Here is an 18019-nt window from a genome sequence, read left to right as displayed (position 1 = left end):
TTTAGTTTTTTTTGTCACACTGTTAAATTTTTCGAAAATTTTCGCGTCGATTTTGTAGGCTCCCTTTGTGATTAATTTTATCTTGAAGAATTACATTTTTACTTGAAAGGCGTATTTTTTTCTTTTTTTTTTTTTCAAGTATGAGAAACGTACCATCGACGGTGTAAAAATTTGCATAAGAGATTTCTGTAAAACGTTTTGTCCTGTAGAAAGGGCGAGCTCGAGATCGAATCACAAACCCTTTGCTTCGACGCACTCAGCTTTTTCCCACGCGACGATCGAATGCGAGTTCCAGGCCACTGGAGATGGACTGTTTCCTCTACCCATGCTCTTCTCTCGTCGTCGCCTTTCCTGTCAATTTAACTGTGATATTTGAATCCAAAGATTTCTCAATTAACGCCGATTTGTCATTAAAGTGAGCTCCTAAGCGGCATGTTTTAATTTTTTTATTATGATATCCTTTTATTATAATAATTTTTACTTTTTTAAAAAATTTTCAGTAAAAAGATATAATTACAATTATATTGGGATTAAATAATTACATATGAATTATTAGAATGATTTCTCAATAATGTTGTTCAAATTTCTATAGATAAAATAGAAAAATGTACATATCATATTTTTTATTAGCGTGGATTGTGCAAGGATGAGCGTTTGATGCCGAAAATCAAGACGTCCCTCAATCAAGGATACTGCTTCAAATCGATTTGAACTGATCGAGAAACGATCTCGGGCAAATCGATCCAAGGTTGATTTGCCGACTGAAATCGTAGAAAGAATCATGTACGAGCAAAGCGAGAAAGCGATTCGCGAATTGGAAATTATTTCACCGAAACATTCATACGCGTAACAGAAACAAAAATATTTTGAAATCACTCACTTTTTCATCACTCTAGCATCACTTTATTAATTTTTACTTTCTCAAAAATTTTCAAAATATCTGTAAAAAAAATTACAATTATATTGGGATTGAATAATTATATACGTGCACTATCGGAATCATCCGTCAGTCGATAAATATTTTGAGCTTCTCTTATATTTTATAACAATAAAAAATATTTTTCCAAAGTTTTATACCCTACGCAAAAAAATTAAAGGGCCACTTTTTTCCATATAAAAAAAGGTCAATTTTCAAATAGTTTTAACTTCCTTAAAAATAAACAGAATAAGATCAATAAAAAAGCGTTTTAAAGCTTGAAGGTTCTAGTTTTAGAATCTTTAAATGAATTTCAATTCTTTCTATTTGTTACAAAATTACATTGTAAGAAAGCGACGTCTGGTGACGGAACAAATTTTTCAAAAGTTTGTCCAAGAATACTGAATTAAATATTAATATAACAAAAAATTAAAATAAAAATATAAATATAATTTAAAAATTCCTAGCACGATTTCATTAATTGGATGTTAAAGAGCAGAGATTTAGTTTTAATTTCTAAAGCTCAAATGTTCCATGATTTTTTATCGCCAAGATTTTCATTATTAAAGCAAAATCGAGCTATTGACTTTGAACGCTCATAACTAGTAAAAAAAATGATTGTACAATAATCATTAAAAAAGTAATTTAAAGAGAAAAGTTAGCACTTTAAAATGCTCCTGTCGTTTTTTCAATCATTATTCATTTTTAAAGCGTAATTGTTACCTAAAAATCAAGTAAAAATTGCACTTTTATCTTTTTTTATTTTAATCAATGAAAGTTAACAAAAAAACGCTAAAATTTTCATGAACTCTACAACATTTACAAGTAAAAAGCATTTCAGTTACTCGTACAAAAGGCCGAAGTGTTACATTTTTTTCTGTACATTTTAAAAATTTAAATTAATGATTATTGTACGATGATTTTTTTCACTAGTTATAAGCGTTCAAAATCAATAGCTCGATTTTGCTTTAATGATGAATATCTCGACAAAAAAAAATCATAAAACATTCATTAAAAAAAGAAATTAAAGCCAAAACTCTGCTCTTTAACATCCAATTAATAAAATCGTGCTAAGATTTTTTTTTAATTTGATATTGTTGGTTAAACTTTTGAAAAATTTATTCAATCGACGGCTGTCGCTTTCTTACAATGTAATTTTGTAACGAGTAGAACGAATTGAAATTCACTTAAAGATTCTAAAACTAGCAACTTTAAGCTTTGAAATGCTTTTTTGTTGATCTTATTCCGATTATTTGTAAGGAAGTTAAACTACTTGAAAATTAGCCTTTTTTTATATGGAAAGTGGCACTTAAATTTTTTTGCGTAATGTATAAAACTTGGGAAAAATATTTTTTATTATTATAAAATATAAGAGAAGCTCAAAATATTTATCGACTGACGCATGATTTTGATAGTGCACGTATATGATTATTCAATCTCAATATAATTGTAATTTTTTTACAGAAACTTTGAAAATTTTTGAAAAAGTAAAAATTAATAAAGGAATGCCAGAGTGATGAAATTGAACTTCATTTAAAGATTCTAAAACTAGAAACCTCAAGCTTTTTTGTTGATCTTATTCCGATTATTTTTAAGGAAGTTAAACTACTTGAAAATTAGCCTTTTTTATATGGAAAGTGGCTCTTAAATTTTTTTGCGTAATGTATAAAACTTTGGAAAAATATTTTTTATTATTATAAAATATAAGAGAAGCTTAAAATATTTATCGACTGACGCATGATTTTGATAGTGCACGTATATGATTATTCAATCTCAATATAATTGTAATTTTTTTACAGAAACTTTGAAAATTTTTGAGAAAGTAAAAATTAATAAAGGAATGCCAGAGTGATGAAATTGAACTTCATTTAAAGATTCTAAAACTAGAAACTTCAAGCTTTTTTGTTGATCTTATTCCGATTATTTTTAAGGAAGTTAAACTACTTGAAAATTAGCCTTTTTTATATAGAAAGTAGCCCTTAAAATTTTTTGCGTAATGTATAAAACTTTGGAAAAATATTTTTTATTATTATAAAATATAAGAGAAGCTCAAAATATTTATCGACTGACGCATGATTTTGATAGTGCACGTATATAATTATTCAATCTCATTGTCAGTATAATTGTAATTTTTTTACAAAAACTGAAAATTTTTGAGAAATTAAAAATTAATAAATGGATCCCAGAGTGATAAAATTGAAATTCATTTAAAGATTTTAAAACTAGAAACTTAAACTACTTGAAAATTAGCCTTTTTATATGGAAAGTTGCCCTTTAATTTTTTTGCGCAGCTATATGTATAAAGAATGTGATTTTTCGGTTTCTCCTTATTTATGATAATAAAAGAACTTTCTAACGTCATTCGCGATTCACGCCGCGTTTCGTCCGCGCGCAGTTTACGTCCACCAGGTCGTAAATAATCCCGACCTTTGCCGGCGGATTTAAAGTTTCCGCCACGTTCCTCGTAATCGCTGCCATTCGCAGAAAATATTCGCTTACGAATTAGCATACTTTTACTCACAAACGCCGCTACTACAGGAAACTTATTTCTTCACCGATTCAGCGGCAGAATTTCTGAATTTCGTGAATCACATTGAAGATACATAATATATTAAAATACGTACGGACAGCTCAGCGCATTGAGTCATCCTCGAATGTGTGTTAACCCGTGATCCTCTCCTTTACCTCCTCGCGCTTTAATATACTCGTCACGGATGCCGCACACGGCGTGTAAATTCGGCGTTCAATCTCGATGATCAGTACGCAGATTCCACGCATGCCAGAATGGTGTCGATCCGTTCTTCCATCATTTCGCGTCGACGCCGGAAATTCCACGAATCCCAATGTCGTCACACTCGATCCCATCGATTTATCTCCAGCCCGATATGTACATAACTCGGTGAAGGATCTCTCTCTCTCTCTCTCTCTTTCTCTTGTAACTGAAAAATATATGCGATATACATCCGTCGCTGTCGTGTATCGTCGGCAAATTTCATGAGACGAGGTATCTACCTGTATAATTGAAAAGAAACACGCTCTCTTTTCTTTTTATTTTTGCGGGGAACAAGGAGCACGCTAAAACGCGGGTGAACGGAAGTACCGAGGCGAGGTAGACGAATTAGGATCGGGAGGAAGCCCGATGCTGTCGGCCTTTTTTTTCCCTATACGAAATTCTTGTACTCGTAACATCTCGCCGGTACACTGACTCGATCGTGTCGACGGAAGAAAGGAGAGGAAAGCGAGAGGGAGCGGGAGAAAGAGAGAGAGAGAGAGAGAGAGAGAAAGAATAGAGAGGATGCGCGACGAAAGAAGAAGACGGTACATCTCGCGGAGAAGGCAAGACAAGAGAGGGTGGAAGAGGAGGAGGGTAGTAGTTACGTGATCCACGCTCGAGAAGGCACGGATGCTTCCTTTCGATCGTTCCATTTTGCCTCACAATGCCTCCTCACCTGTCGCTCTTTATTTTTTAATATCCGCGAAACATGCCGGTGAAAAATCCTCCCGGTATCCGTCGGGCTTTAATTGTTTTAGTATCGTTTACACAGGGTGTCTATTATTTGGGAAACTCTGGAAAAATTATGAAATTTTTTGAAACGCTCTTTCTCGTCATTTTGCTCCTACATTGTAAGCAATCTGCTGATAAGCCAAGTGTGTATTGAAAAAAATAAATACGTATTTCTCTCTATTTATATATCTAATATTTTAGCAAAATATACAGGACATATGTTTTATTGTAATTTTTAGGGATTAAAAAATGAAAGTATTATATAAGTGAAAAATGTTTATTTAAAAATCTAGCACTCTCTTGAAATTCAAACGGTTATGTAACACATGCAATAAATAATTTTATTTTAGAGAAAGTTGTATAAAAAATCGTTTTAAAATATTCTGTTATCTGAAATTTTTAGTAAAAATATCTCGGACATCAGGGGGAATTTTTAAGGAATTTTTTTACAAGATTCGAATGAAGACCCTGTTAACCCTTTGAGTCACAGCGGGTCACCCAGAGACCCATCTTTTTTTCGTAGTTGTTTATTGTTTTAACTACTTTTTTATCAACAAATATCAGATTTTTTGTTTATACAGAGTCTCTAGAACATCAATAAGCGTAAAAAAAATATGAACAGTCATTAATTGTTAATTGCAAAAATACCATATATAAACAAACAGTCAAAATTAGTACTTTTTTACGAAAAAATGCATTTTCTGCTAATCTATTATGACAATAAATACGGCAATTTTTTTATAATCTTAGTACACTTTAAAGTATTTTTCAGAATTTTTTTAGAATTTTCCACCCTGTTGTTTTTGTTAAATTCTCCTTTTTTTGATAAAAAACAATATTTTCTGTTCTAAATTAAAAGTAACAGTCGTATTCTTTTTTAAATTTTTCCTCTCAAGGTTTTTTAGATCGCAGAATCTGAATCTAAAGAAAAAAAAATTTAATTTCCAAAATTTAATATAGGGATTCAATATGGCGGAAGTAAAATTTCGTCTGCCATATTGGATCCGCCATCTTGAATTTTGAAAACCTGACAACGGATTACATTCGTAATCAGCGACCCCAAAAACCCTTATATACCAAATTTTATAAAATACTGACAATTAGAAAAATTCGTGACTCAAAGGATTAATGACGCGTAAGCTTGAGAGAGCGAGAGAAAAGATGTGTAATTTTTATTATTTATTTTGTAAAAGTAGAGAATATACGCCTAGATTTTGCTTAACAGACTCGGTACTCAGACTTGCCGTACGAGAATGCCATTAGATGACTCGAAAACGGATTCGTACGTGCGTGATGGCTCGCGAAAAAAGCGGTTACGGTCCGTCAGGGAAAAAGTGTCGATGCCGATAAACAATAACGGCACCAACGATCACAATCGCCAACGGTCCATCCGAAAGGCCGACCCGATCCGGCGCACTCGACTGGCAAGAATTCTTCCCCAGACCCTCTTCCATCTCGCGTCTTCTTTTCTACCTTGGATTAATTGATAGCCAATCAACGGCGCGACTTGAGCGTAGTCAATTGATTAACAAACTGCTACCGCTACACTCCACCATAGACTTATCATCGGCAAGCAAACGATATTTTCCCAAATTCTGCGTCGATATATATGACAAATCAATCGCAATAATTCATCAATAATATCGTGTTTTTATTTTTTTATATAAATATCATGTTTCTATTTTTTGTATGAATATCATATTTTTTGTATAAAAATATCACATGTTTTTATTTTTTATATAAATATCATTTTTTTTCATTTTATTGTATAAATATTAAATTTTACAGAGATGTAAAAGTAATGTTATATATTGAAAGAATAGTATGGATACTAGAAAAGTCTGAAAACAGAAAGGAAAATCTGTGTCTAGAAGCAAGGCAAGGCCACCTACACGATAGTTCCGTCGGCCTAGATCCTAATGAAAGGCCTTTCGTGACCCTACCGTACTTCGATACAAGGAATTTGAGTTGACTGGTTTAAACGAAGTCGAGCTCTGCAAGATTGTAGTCTCGAGAGGAACCCTATTCCTGGAAGTAGCAGTGTCATTTAATGAAAGGCTCTTCGATTTATATCCGGTTCTTCTGCCTTTTTTCCTGCATCGTCTATTTTTTTGCCTGCTTCAATCATTTAACAATCAAACTATTTATTTGTAAACTTGATTATAGTTTACGGTGTTTACCAGATACTTCTCCTTTCGCTGTATTTTAGAAAGCGACATATCCCCTACAGCGAAATGTTGCTAAAATATTGCATAAATATTTCAATATTGCGACATATTACAAATATTGCAGTGATATTGAAATATAAAAATATTATAAATTTAATATTTTATTGGAGATATTGCAACATATTACTACTATTGTAATGCAATCACATATCTTTCGCCAGTTCGTTCGTTTCCCATGCAGCACAGAAAGCTTGTATACACATTGCAACAATCTTTCACCGCAATATTGCAATATTGCAAATTCACTGCAAAATGTTGCTGCACCATTGCTGTGAGATTGCAGCAACGTTAGAATGTCTGCCTTTAAGAAAATTGCGACAAAATATTATAGCAATATTGCAATGTTATGAATTTACAATAATGTATTGTTACTGCAATCATAAAAATAATGTTGCAGATACGAATATTTTTGTTTCTGATAGATAAATATATCAGAAGCATAAAATACGAAAAAGTTGAACTTAAACAAATATTTGTAATAATTTTTTGTTATCTAAAAAATATTGTAAATTTACATACAATTATATTTGTATATAATTTTATATAGATATATATGTATATATATATATATATATATATATATATAATTTATTATATGTAAATTTATAATATAATACTTAAATAAATATTATTGCATTTATTTTAAGTTCAAATTTATGGTACTTTATGTTTCCCATACCTTTTACCCTAAAAAATATATTTATAGAATTTAGATTTTGAAATTTTTCCGAAATATTTATGTTATGTTGCAACAACTGTGCTGGTATTTTGTGGATTTATATTTTTGCAATGTCTTTATAATGTTTTATTGTAGTATTGCAACGTTGCTGCGATATAATTGCAATGATCTGTGCTGTATGGATCACCGCTATGTAATGTATGCTTCATCTAAAACCTGCAAACACAACTAGCAATTAAATATATTTTCTATCAGCTTATTAAAATTTCTGATACGATCCTAAAATAGGAAACTCAGATATTGAACTAATTGTTTAAAAATTGAACAAATAAATATTATGTAAATAACAATTATTTTGCAACATTTGTAAATATTGTATTCACGTTGCAGAAATATATATGCAATACGATTTGAAATATATCAGCATCATTATAGAAATATTGCACGATATAGTTTGGGAGCGGACATATTTATATTGTGGTAAGTATTCAAGAATATTGCATGCAATATTCCAATCTTGCAAAACAGTATTTCCGCAATATTCCATCAATATATCTTGCTGTAGGGGTTTTGATAAACACTTTAAGGAAACACTAATCAAACATTATATTAATTACAATTAATTCCTATAGTCCTTATATGTCTTTATAATACGACCTTGATATGTTATCATTCAAATTGAAAAATATACGGAGTGACAAATGATCGCCATCGTAGCGTCTCAAAGGAATGAAAACGATCTCAAAATTACGTGAAGAAAGGGCAATGAATACACACATATATATATATTTGCGAGACATACTGTTACCTCAATTATCCTTTCCGTCGCTTTTCAAAGACACAATAAGTAAGCGTCTTTTCAAGAGTCGAAAAGACGTAACTGAAAGTCGCTTCCTTTCAGCGCCCACTTTTGAGGCGTTCCTGTGAAAACGTTTAACGTACAAAATTACGAGTAAAACTCCGGAAACTCGTTCATGAAATCTCACACTTTAACAATAGAGGACAACATGTTCGTGCGAATAAGAGGGTCATTTATATATTTATCCACAAATATACGAATTGACAAAATTATGTATTAACAACGGATGATCAATGATTATTAATAAATTATACATTAATAATTATTATATTTTAACAAAAGTTTACAAATTTGATAAATATTAACAATAAAATGCAAATACAATTTTTATGTTATGACGTGTACAGAAACATCTGCCAGTCGTAATTTTTCTTATCGATTGATTTAATGATCCTTTTTATTCATACACATCTTTCGTTAACCGCGATTGGGGCCTTTGTATCGTCTTGACGAGAGCAATTATTACGATACTCCGGTCTCGATGTAAGACCTCAGCATTTCCGGGCGCATCATCGGGGCTCGCCATTCATGCTACGTTCTTCATTCACCCTGAAAATTGCGCGCGAACGTGCAAGGAGAAGGAGGAAGACATACGAGAGAAAAAGAGAGCGCTAATCCTGCTGGTCTGAGAGAGAGAGAGAGAGAGAGAAAGATCATATCAAGAGAAAACACAAACACTATCGGAAGAAGATAGAAGAGCGGAGAGAAAGAGAGAGAGCAGAGAGAGTCAAATTTGTCGGCTTTTTTTTGTTATTTCAGCACCTAAATCCGGGGCCCTATTGTAAATCCCGGCCGGGAGCAAATTACGGCACGATGCGTGCGTGCGTGCGTGCATATGCGTGCGTGTGAAAGATACAGAGACTCTGCGGCTGGCTTACGTTACGCTAAACAGATTTCCTCCTCCTGCAAATTCTCCAACTCGCCCGCGAATTGAATGGAAGCACCCATGGGATGCGGCGAGATAAAGGAACGCGCGCAGGGAATGAATGGCAACGTGAATGAAGAGCAGCGGGCTTGCGGGGAGAAGACGAGGGGTGAGAGGCGGAAGGGAGGGAGAGGCTGGAGAGGCGCGAGAGTGCAAACCGAGCGAACGAAATTATTACCGGCGATGGTCATTGAAGTCGAGCAGAGCGGCATTGTCGATCTCGGTTTTGCCGGATTGAACGCCTCTCCGGGTTACTGACTCCCGCAGGAGAGAGGAGAGTATCGATGTAAGGGAGCGACGCGCGTAATCGAATTACCGCGAGATGGGAAAGAATCTCTTCGCACTTTTTTTTTACCGATTCGATTTAATTAAGAGCCCAGTTTATTCTAGCAATATAAAAAATTAATGACTTTTGGGAAATTTTTCTTTAAAGAATATGGGAAATTCATATCTTTGACGTTTAACATATGTTTTTATTGATGACGCAATACGTCAGTATTTTTAAATCTTGAATATTTAATTTTTTTTGTTTAATAAGAACCTCTGCGCATAGCTTAAAAATGCATGTAATTATCTGAAATGAAGAAATTTGGTCTAGTTTTATTTCATAAAATATTTTTCAGATAAATAATTTCACTAAAAAAATTGAAAAATAGCAAAATAGTCACACACATTTTAAAATTAGGTATTTCAATTTTTCTAACAGTATAAAAAATTAATGACTTTTGCGAAATTTTTTTTTGAAGAATGTTAAAAATTGATCTCTTTGACGTTTAACATATGTTTTTATTGATGACGCAATATGTCAGTATTTTTAAATCTTGAATATTTAATTTTTTTTGTTTAATAAGAACCTCTGCGCATAAAATGCATGTAATTATCTGAAATGAAGAAATTCGATCTAGTTTTATTTCATAAAATATTTTTCAGATAAATAATTTCACTAAAAAAATTGAAAAATAGCAAAATAGTCACACACATTTTAAAATTAGATATTTCAATTTTTCTAACAGTATAAAAAATTAATGACTTTTGCGAAATTTTTTTTTGAAGAATGTTAAAAATTGATCTCTTTGACGTTTAACATATGTTTTTATTGATGATACAATACATCAGTATTTTTAATTCTTGAACACACATTTTAAAATTAGATATTTCAACTTTACAGAAATTTTTTCATTTCTTGAAGATCGAAAAATATTAAATTTTATTTTTTTAAATGCTATAATTAGGTTCAATATTGAAAAAAAATTTTTTTTTAATTTTAAAAAAATTAAAATGTTATTCAATTAGTTTTCAAAATATCTGTCACACCAAGTGTTGAAAAACTAATTAAGTTTATTTCAAGATCCGCGCACTATCCTCTCTTCATCTTATAATTCTTTCGCTAATTATTAAATAAAACATTGACATACATATTCCTCATACTTTCAGAAAATTAAAAAAAATTGTTTTTTTTATCCTCTAAAATTTAGGCTTAAATCGTTAAGCAAAATTTGCATTATAATTTTATTGCGAAATATTTAGATATTTATTTTATAGAAAAACTACACCAGAAGATATAGTATTAAAATAACTGTATTTTAAGTGTGTCATCTTAAAATATTTGAAAATGTATTATAAATTTTTCACAATGTTGGACCTCCGCTCTTTGCATATTTTCTTTCGACGAGAGTTGCCAAGAGATCGAAGCGACGGCGGACAGAGCGGGATCTCTGCCGAGATTGTCGACGTCCCCGAAGAAGAAACACTATCCTCGAGACAGGATACTTGGTATAAGAAGAAATCGTATGGATGGTAAACGATACGCGCGAGTTTCCTGCGAGTAAGACTTCTCTCGCGTTCTCGTTCGATGCGAAGGCCGGTTTAAGAGGCCGGCCTGATGTATATTGTCCGATATATCGATCGCGTATATATATATATATATAGACCCTGGCAATATCGATTTACATTACACGAACAACGAGTATCTATCTCGGTGGGAACCCCCATGAGAAGCCCCACTTCGGAACTTCTTGAGTTCTTCTTCTTAACGGCTGTGATCTCTCGGCTCGCTCGGGATTTTACAAAGGGACTCTCTCGCTGAAGGACGAGGTCGACGAGGTGGAACTGACTCTCTCTTTCTCGAGTGACTTTGAGGAAAAATTTCATCCGGTTACAGGATAACATTCATATCCAAAGAAGGAGGAAAAAATAACTTTATTATTGAGGGAGACGGGGGGACTAATAATTCCAATTAGCTCCGACCATTTAATTAGAATGCAATATCTATCCTGAGGAAAGGAGAGATTTTCATATGGTTTCATGTTACGCTGACGGAAAAATGTACAACTTGTTCACGAGTATCAAGGTCGATCGTCAATCACGATTAGAACCCACTTTCCTTTCTCAGAGCGCAAGAGAAGAGATCTCTGAGCGATTTTAAGCCATTATATCGGTAGCGAGAAGATGAGGTCGATCGAACCGCCAAATAGCAGTAGCACCTTGGAAAGAAGAGACTCTTCCGTCTCTTTTCCTCGTAAAGGGAGGGGCGAGGGGGAGCGGGGGTGGCGGCTAGATGGGAGGGAAACCGAGAAACGACGAAATGACGGCGGTCGATGGACGGTTCGTTAAGTAGATGGCTGGTCGGAGGACTAAGCACCAAAACCACCTCACTGTGGTTTCACACCCGCGGGAGTGTGTGTGCGAGAGAGAGAGAGAGAGAGAGAGAGAGAGAGAGAGAGAAAAAGATGAGGCTGCAGTAAACAGCTCGGAGTTTCTTTGGTCAGGACTCGTGCTTTCTTTCGGTCAGGATCGACAACGATCAGGAGATACAACTCTGCGATCCTTAAAGAGCAAGAAGAAGAAGAAGTAGTCCGTCTCCTGACAATCGGCGACGACGCGTGACGATCAGCTGTTCGACGCCAAATGTCAAACTGATGAAATAGAGAAGCGTGACGTCGATCGTTATCCAGATTATTAAATAAATAATAATCGAGAGACCATTTTCAGCTTGTTTGTGAAATCACTTTTCTCGCAACACGAATATGATTAATTATAGTATCGTCACCGGAGTAGTTAAGGGGATACCGAAGTACCGACCGAGTTCTAACCTAACAAAACAATATATTTACTTAATATAAAAGTTGCAATTTATATACATAAAATAAAATAGGTTCTCCCCTCTCAGAATTGCATGGAAGAATATTTGTGAACTTTTAAAAATGACCTTAGAAGCCTAGATAAAACAAATTTCGTTACAGAAAATGTTGTTGCCGTAAAAAACATTTTCTGTAACGAAATTTGTTTTATCTAGGCTTCTAAGGTCATTTTTAAAAGTTCACAAATATTCTTCCATGCAATTCTGACCCCAAAGAACTTATTTTATTTTATGTATATAAATTGCAACTTTTATATTAAGCAAATATATTATTGTTTTGTTAGGTTAGAACTCGGTCGGTAATCCAGCATCCTCTTAATTAGAATCTACGATTAATTGTCTGAAAAAAAAAAAAACAATTCGGAACGTATGGTCGCCGTGCTAATGAAACATCTCTAAGGAAAAGAAGAGGAGGAAGAAGACAGAGAAAGCTATCTTGAATGGAATCGAACGTCTCTCCTTTTCTCGCTCTTAGAGCGAGAACCGGATCGGGGGAAACGGACTATTATCCAACAGATGGTCCTGTGCCGACACCGATGATCCGACTAGAGTGCTGTGTTGTGCCTTTGTTTTGTTACCGTTGTTCCGGTAATTGCGGCAAATACGCTGCCATTTTCGGTAATCAGTCCCTCGGGCTCCTCCTTCGCCGCGGCGCGGCGGTCCCCTTTGAGAATTCCGAAACGACCTCGACCTTCCGCTCTCGGTAGGCGTAACGACAGTTTTGTCCCATCTAGCCTCGTGGTAGATCGAGCCCAGCCAATTCGAACAATATCTGAAATTATATTACTCGTCGCGTGCGTGTCAACGACTGTCCATCTAAAAGCTAGAATAATGATTAATTTATAAATTGACATAGTATCATAACGCAACAGCTGATAGTGTCATTAAATAGGAAGAGACTTATGTGACTTTATACGTGTAGAGAAGATTGTAAATGAATTGGCGAGAGGAGGATATTTTACATATAAATAGTTTTCATAATATAAAGGTAGAGGTATTTCCCCACTGCTTGCACGCAAAAGAGGTAATTCCGATGAGTTTCGTGTTAATTTTCTCCGAAGCTATGTGCGAACGAAATATTTAGCATAACTGCGAGGTATAATTATCATTAAACACGTGTTGTGTTAATAGAGGTTCTATCAACAGTCACGCAGAGCACACAAGCAGTTTCGAAATCTCTTTCAGAGATATAATATATCTCTTTGCGAAAAGACAGCTGAGATGAGTTGGCAATTTTTCACGGCATAAACCTGAACTGTAAAGTTTCCCAAGAAATTTTTTATTAATTCTTCTTTCGAAATCTCTTATTTTTTTCTTCCCCGGAAACTTGAAGGTTGTCAGATTTTATGTAAGAAAGCTCTCTGCGAGAAAAAAAAACACACACACACACACACACACACACAAATAATAAATCGATGAAGAAATTTCTATCGCTTGAGAAGCGTTTCGAAAATTCCGATAATTTATTATGCAATTTCTAATGTGAGAGATACGCAGAATAAAATAATATTACTAATACTTCTTGCAAATAGAATCGACCGATGCGAGGAATCGTAATTCGAGTTTATTTCCCAGAAGTGAGATTTCTCGAAAAAGAAAGAGAAAAGACGGTAATTATGAAATATTTGATACAATAAAATGATTTTTGTCTCGATTAAAGTACGCAAAAAATATATGTATATATCATATACTTGACGTATGCAACAAAGAAATCATTTGTATAAGATGCAAGAAGAGAAAGAAACGAAAGTCACGGACTATTCGATCTCAATCGCGAACGATTGAGATTTTATTTTTATCATCTCGAGATACTTACGCAATCGTACATCGTTTTATTTGTTAACGATCTTAATCTCGTCGCGACGCGTGCATCTCATAAGATACACACACACACACACACGCACACACATACGTACGCTACGTTTAGTCTTAGAACGCTTGAAACTTCCGTCGCGACTTCTTCGATTCGTGACTCATGTCAATTAATCGGCCGGTTGTTACTCACTCGAAACTCCGTTAGCGACTCATAGGATTTGCTGCGCATTTTAAGAAGCGTTTCACGGCACATGTCTCGGCAATTTAGTTTTTTATAGATTAATTTTTAAATATTGAATTTTATTAAAAATTAAAAAAAATATATATGTGTATACATATATTGAATTTGTTAAATATTAAAATTATTAAAAAATTAAGAAAAGATATTGAATAATGAATTTATAAATATTAAATTTGTATTAAAAATTTCAATGTTTAATTCAATATTTGATAAATTTATTATTCAATATCTTTTCTTAATTTATTTATTTTAATAAATTCATTGTTGAATATACTTTCTTAATTTTTAATATACATGTGGATGATGTTAAATTAGGATTTGACGAAAATAGAAAGTATTGTCTCGTAAAAAATACTTATGTCGCGCGTTTTATCTGTACGGTTAGTCGACTCTGAGGAAAAATAATTAATTTCTTCTGTCACAGATACAGGTGTAAGTACCACGGAATGGACTTATCCATCCACTGCGCCGTCTTATCCGGCTCCTCCAGTCAGCAGCAGCGGGTCCTATTCTCCTTTACCAGGCGGTGCGTTTTCGTATCCAGGAGAATCATTGTCGCATCATCCGACGACGGAGCCAGTACCGTTGCCAACCGGTATGATCGATTAATATGCAATACAAAAAAATTGAACTAATTACACTGCTGATAATACCGATAATGCAATTCACCGAACGCGGTGTTAATTAAGAAACACCTACGACGATTTAATTATATTCTGACGCATAACTCGTTCCAGGAAAAACTCTGTGACATGCAATTTCTGCCCGTAACGTGCAATCTCAAAGGTGTTTCATTTGTATCTATTTTAGAAACTATATTACAGTCGATTCTCTCCAGATATGGAAACTCGTAAAGTCATCCTGCTAATAATTTATGAAGGTAGAAATCACACTAAAGCTCGAAATGGATAAAACACGTTTTACAGGTCGCGTGTTATGACAGCTAAAAATATTGGCAAACAGCTGTCACGAGAAAACGGAAATGTTATTAATAGTTGGCAATCGTTACATTTGTTTATTAGAAAATTTTTTTTTTTATTGGGACCTTGCAATTAAATTAGCTTGTCAAATGAAGAGTTTGGGAAATCGAAGAGCAATTTTATTTTTCGCTTACAGTGCTTTCCTCGGAGAATCAACAGGATACCTACACGCCCAACTGCGTGTCCATGTACTCGGGACACGGCACTTCGCCGACCACCTCCCTGCCGCTGGTCCCGACCAGGCCTAGCGACCCTGACATCTTCGCCGGCGGTGGTACCGGCAACGCGGGCAGTCCGGGTTACCACTACGGTTCCTGGACACCTGGCCCGGCGACTCCGGTCCCGGTGGCCTCCCACAATTACAATCCCAATTACCAAGGTTACTACAACAACCCGAGTCAGAATTACATCACAGGTCCGGCACCCATGGTCCTTTATCCTCAGCTCTACAGCACCGTCAATCAGAATCAGATTCACTTACACCTGCACGGCGACCTGAGCGACGAACAGGTCACCATAGCTGGTGGCAACCTCACCATCAGCAGCATCCGAGAGATCGGCGTGCTCGGAGAGGAGAGCGAACAGAGGAACGACGTATGGAGACCATATTAAGAGAAGAAGAGGTATCTACCGATATGATTATGTAAAATCATCAGCGACCTTATCGTGCGTGAAGTTTTAATACACGAGTTTCTGATCATTGTGGCAATGTAATCTCTGGTTAGTGCAGTGACGGCATATAAATATATTGACAGCAGAATATACTTTTTGAGAGGAAAACGTGCGTGAGACAGCCAACTCTTGGAACATTGGCAGCCATCCGTGCGAGTTAACTGTGTGAATTCAGTTCGCGTGAGCGATGCCCGGTGTTTCGTAACAGTGATCACGTATGAAAGTGAAAATTATTGACTCATTCACGCGTCGAATATGTGAGAGACTTAAAGTAGAGAGAGAGACTTTGGTTTAAAAAAAGAAATGCACACTTTATGAAAGCTCAACGAGCAGATCGGGATAGATCTCATTGGTTGAACTGTGGAACTAATCAGTGACGTTTGATTCTTGACGTTAGTCGAACGCTGTAACGTTGTAAATACACAAATATTTTCAGAAATGAAATAAAGTCTTGCCCGACAGGTTCCTAAATCCTTTCACTTAACGTTTTATGAAAAGAACTTTCTCACGTGTCGATATGAAAATAACTAGAAATTATTCCCCCCTCCCCCCGCCCCGCTCCCTCCCCACGTTTATTCGTACGTAAATAAATTTTTCAAACATTTTTGTAGGAATTAATTTGAGGAATAGTGTGGCTAGAATAATACATACATTCTGATTGTCTTTCCGAGTAGAAAAACCTTTCGTTCGCATCATAAGGACGAATGTGGGAAGGGAGAGCAACGTCGTCGTTTCTCCCATCGCGGGGGAACGGATAACCCTTTTTACGAGCGCAGCGAGCTCTATTTAATATTTAAAGCACGCTGGAAATGACGAACGGATGGATAGTTGCGGTCTGTCTGGTCGCGACATCGTCGGTTCGTCGTTCCTGCCTCCCTTTATTAGCGAGTCACCCTGCGCTGCTTCGTGTCAGCAAAATCTTTAAACCTGTTTCGCCTAAATTAACCCCATTGCTTTCTGCGAAATTATTTACTTTACGGAAAAAAATAAAGCAGCTAAATTAATTTAATTAAATTCACAATTCAAACAAAGCAAAAAAATTGATTTTAATTTTAATTTATTTTCTAAAATTATTCACATGTTAATGAAAAGTGAAAGGATTGGATAAACTATATTTTCGCATAATTTTAATATTTATTTCTCAATTTATCTCGTAATGAATCAATCTTTTAGTTTATTAAACTTGGATAATATGCAGGAATTTTAAATTAGAAATCCCGAGACGTAAAAATGTACTGTCCATTCGACACAGGAAATAATGGAAAATAATAGAAGATTGTCTCTCCTAAACGTACGTTGATGTTAAATTATTACGTGGCTAAGAACTTAATAAGCGTCTTCTCGACGATTTTGCCGTTTGACAATATATATACGACGACGAAGTAATCTTCGTAACTGGAATCAAAGGTATAATAACAAGTTGAACGTCCATTTCTCAGTAAGTAACTCTCTTTCTCTCTTTTTCTTTCTTTTCTCTAGTAATCGTATTATTTGTTTCTGTAAATTACTATGAAAAAAGGAGTACCAGAAGCAAGAAAAAATATTATCGTATTCTAATTAGAAATAATCATAGAACCTGCAACTTTTTACATATTTCATGTAAAAACGTTCACTGAAAAATCAAAATATCGTTTGAAGAATTCGCATGAATGAAGCGTGTATTGTACATTTTCTTCTCTTCTTCCGCGAAAGTAGATTAAACGGGCAATGACGTCACGATCGGAATCACAGCTGATAATGACAGCGGACAAAGCCGGACGAAAAGTTTCTCCTACTTGGACGACTTCGCACTTGGAAGAGAGATCTCTTTCCACTTCTCTCTCTCTCTCTCTCTCTCTCTTGCTGCGATGTTTACAGCCCCGACGCGTCCTGCGAATGGGACGCAACGAATAAAACCACGGAATAAGCCGAGGCGGTCGTCGCTCGTAAGCTTCTCTCTTTACGAGGATGACTCGACTCGCAGTCGACCGCAGACGAGAGTGTCTCCCGCCCTTTTCTGCGCCCGTTAAGACGAACTGAAATACGTTTCGTCTCGCAGGAAATGGTCGACATCTTTGGTA

The 18019-nt window shown here is 35.0% G+C and overlaps 1 protein-coding gene across 1 annotated transcript in view; it reads left to right on the top strand.

Moving 5' to 3' along the window:
• The window catches only part of LOC140672837 (uncharacterized), a 38226-nt gene extending 21796 nt beyond the window's left edge, over positions 1 to 16430 (top strand). The window contains exons 5-6 of the mRNA XM_072905282.1: positions 14732 to 14902; positions 15424 to 16430. Coding sequence (XP_072761383.1) covers positions 14732 to 14902; positions 15424 to 15899 — 647 coding nt within the window. The 3' untranslated portion in view covers positions 15900 to 16430. The remainder of the gene's footprint in view (positions 1 to 14731; positions 14903 to 15423) is intronic.
• The last annotated feature ends 1589 nt before the right edge of the window (positions 16431 to 18019 follow it).

The sequence above is a fragment of the Anoplolepis gracilipes genome, chromosome 13, assembly GCF_047496725.1.
Source record: "Anoplolepis gracilipes chromosome 13, ASM4749672v1, whole genome shotgun sequence".
In the NCBI taxonomy this organism is placed as follows: Eukaryota; Metazoa; Arthropoda; class Insecta; order Hymenoptera; family Formicidae; genus Anoplolepis; species Anoplolepis gracilipes.
This window is presented reverse-complemented; position numbering and strand designations above follow the sequence as displayed.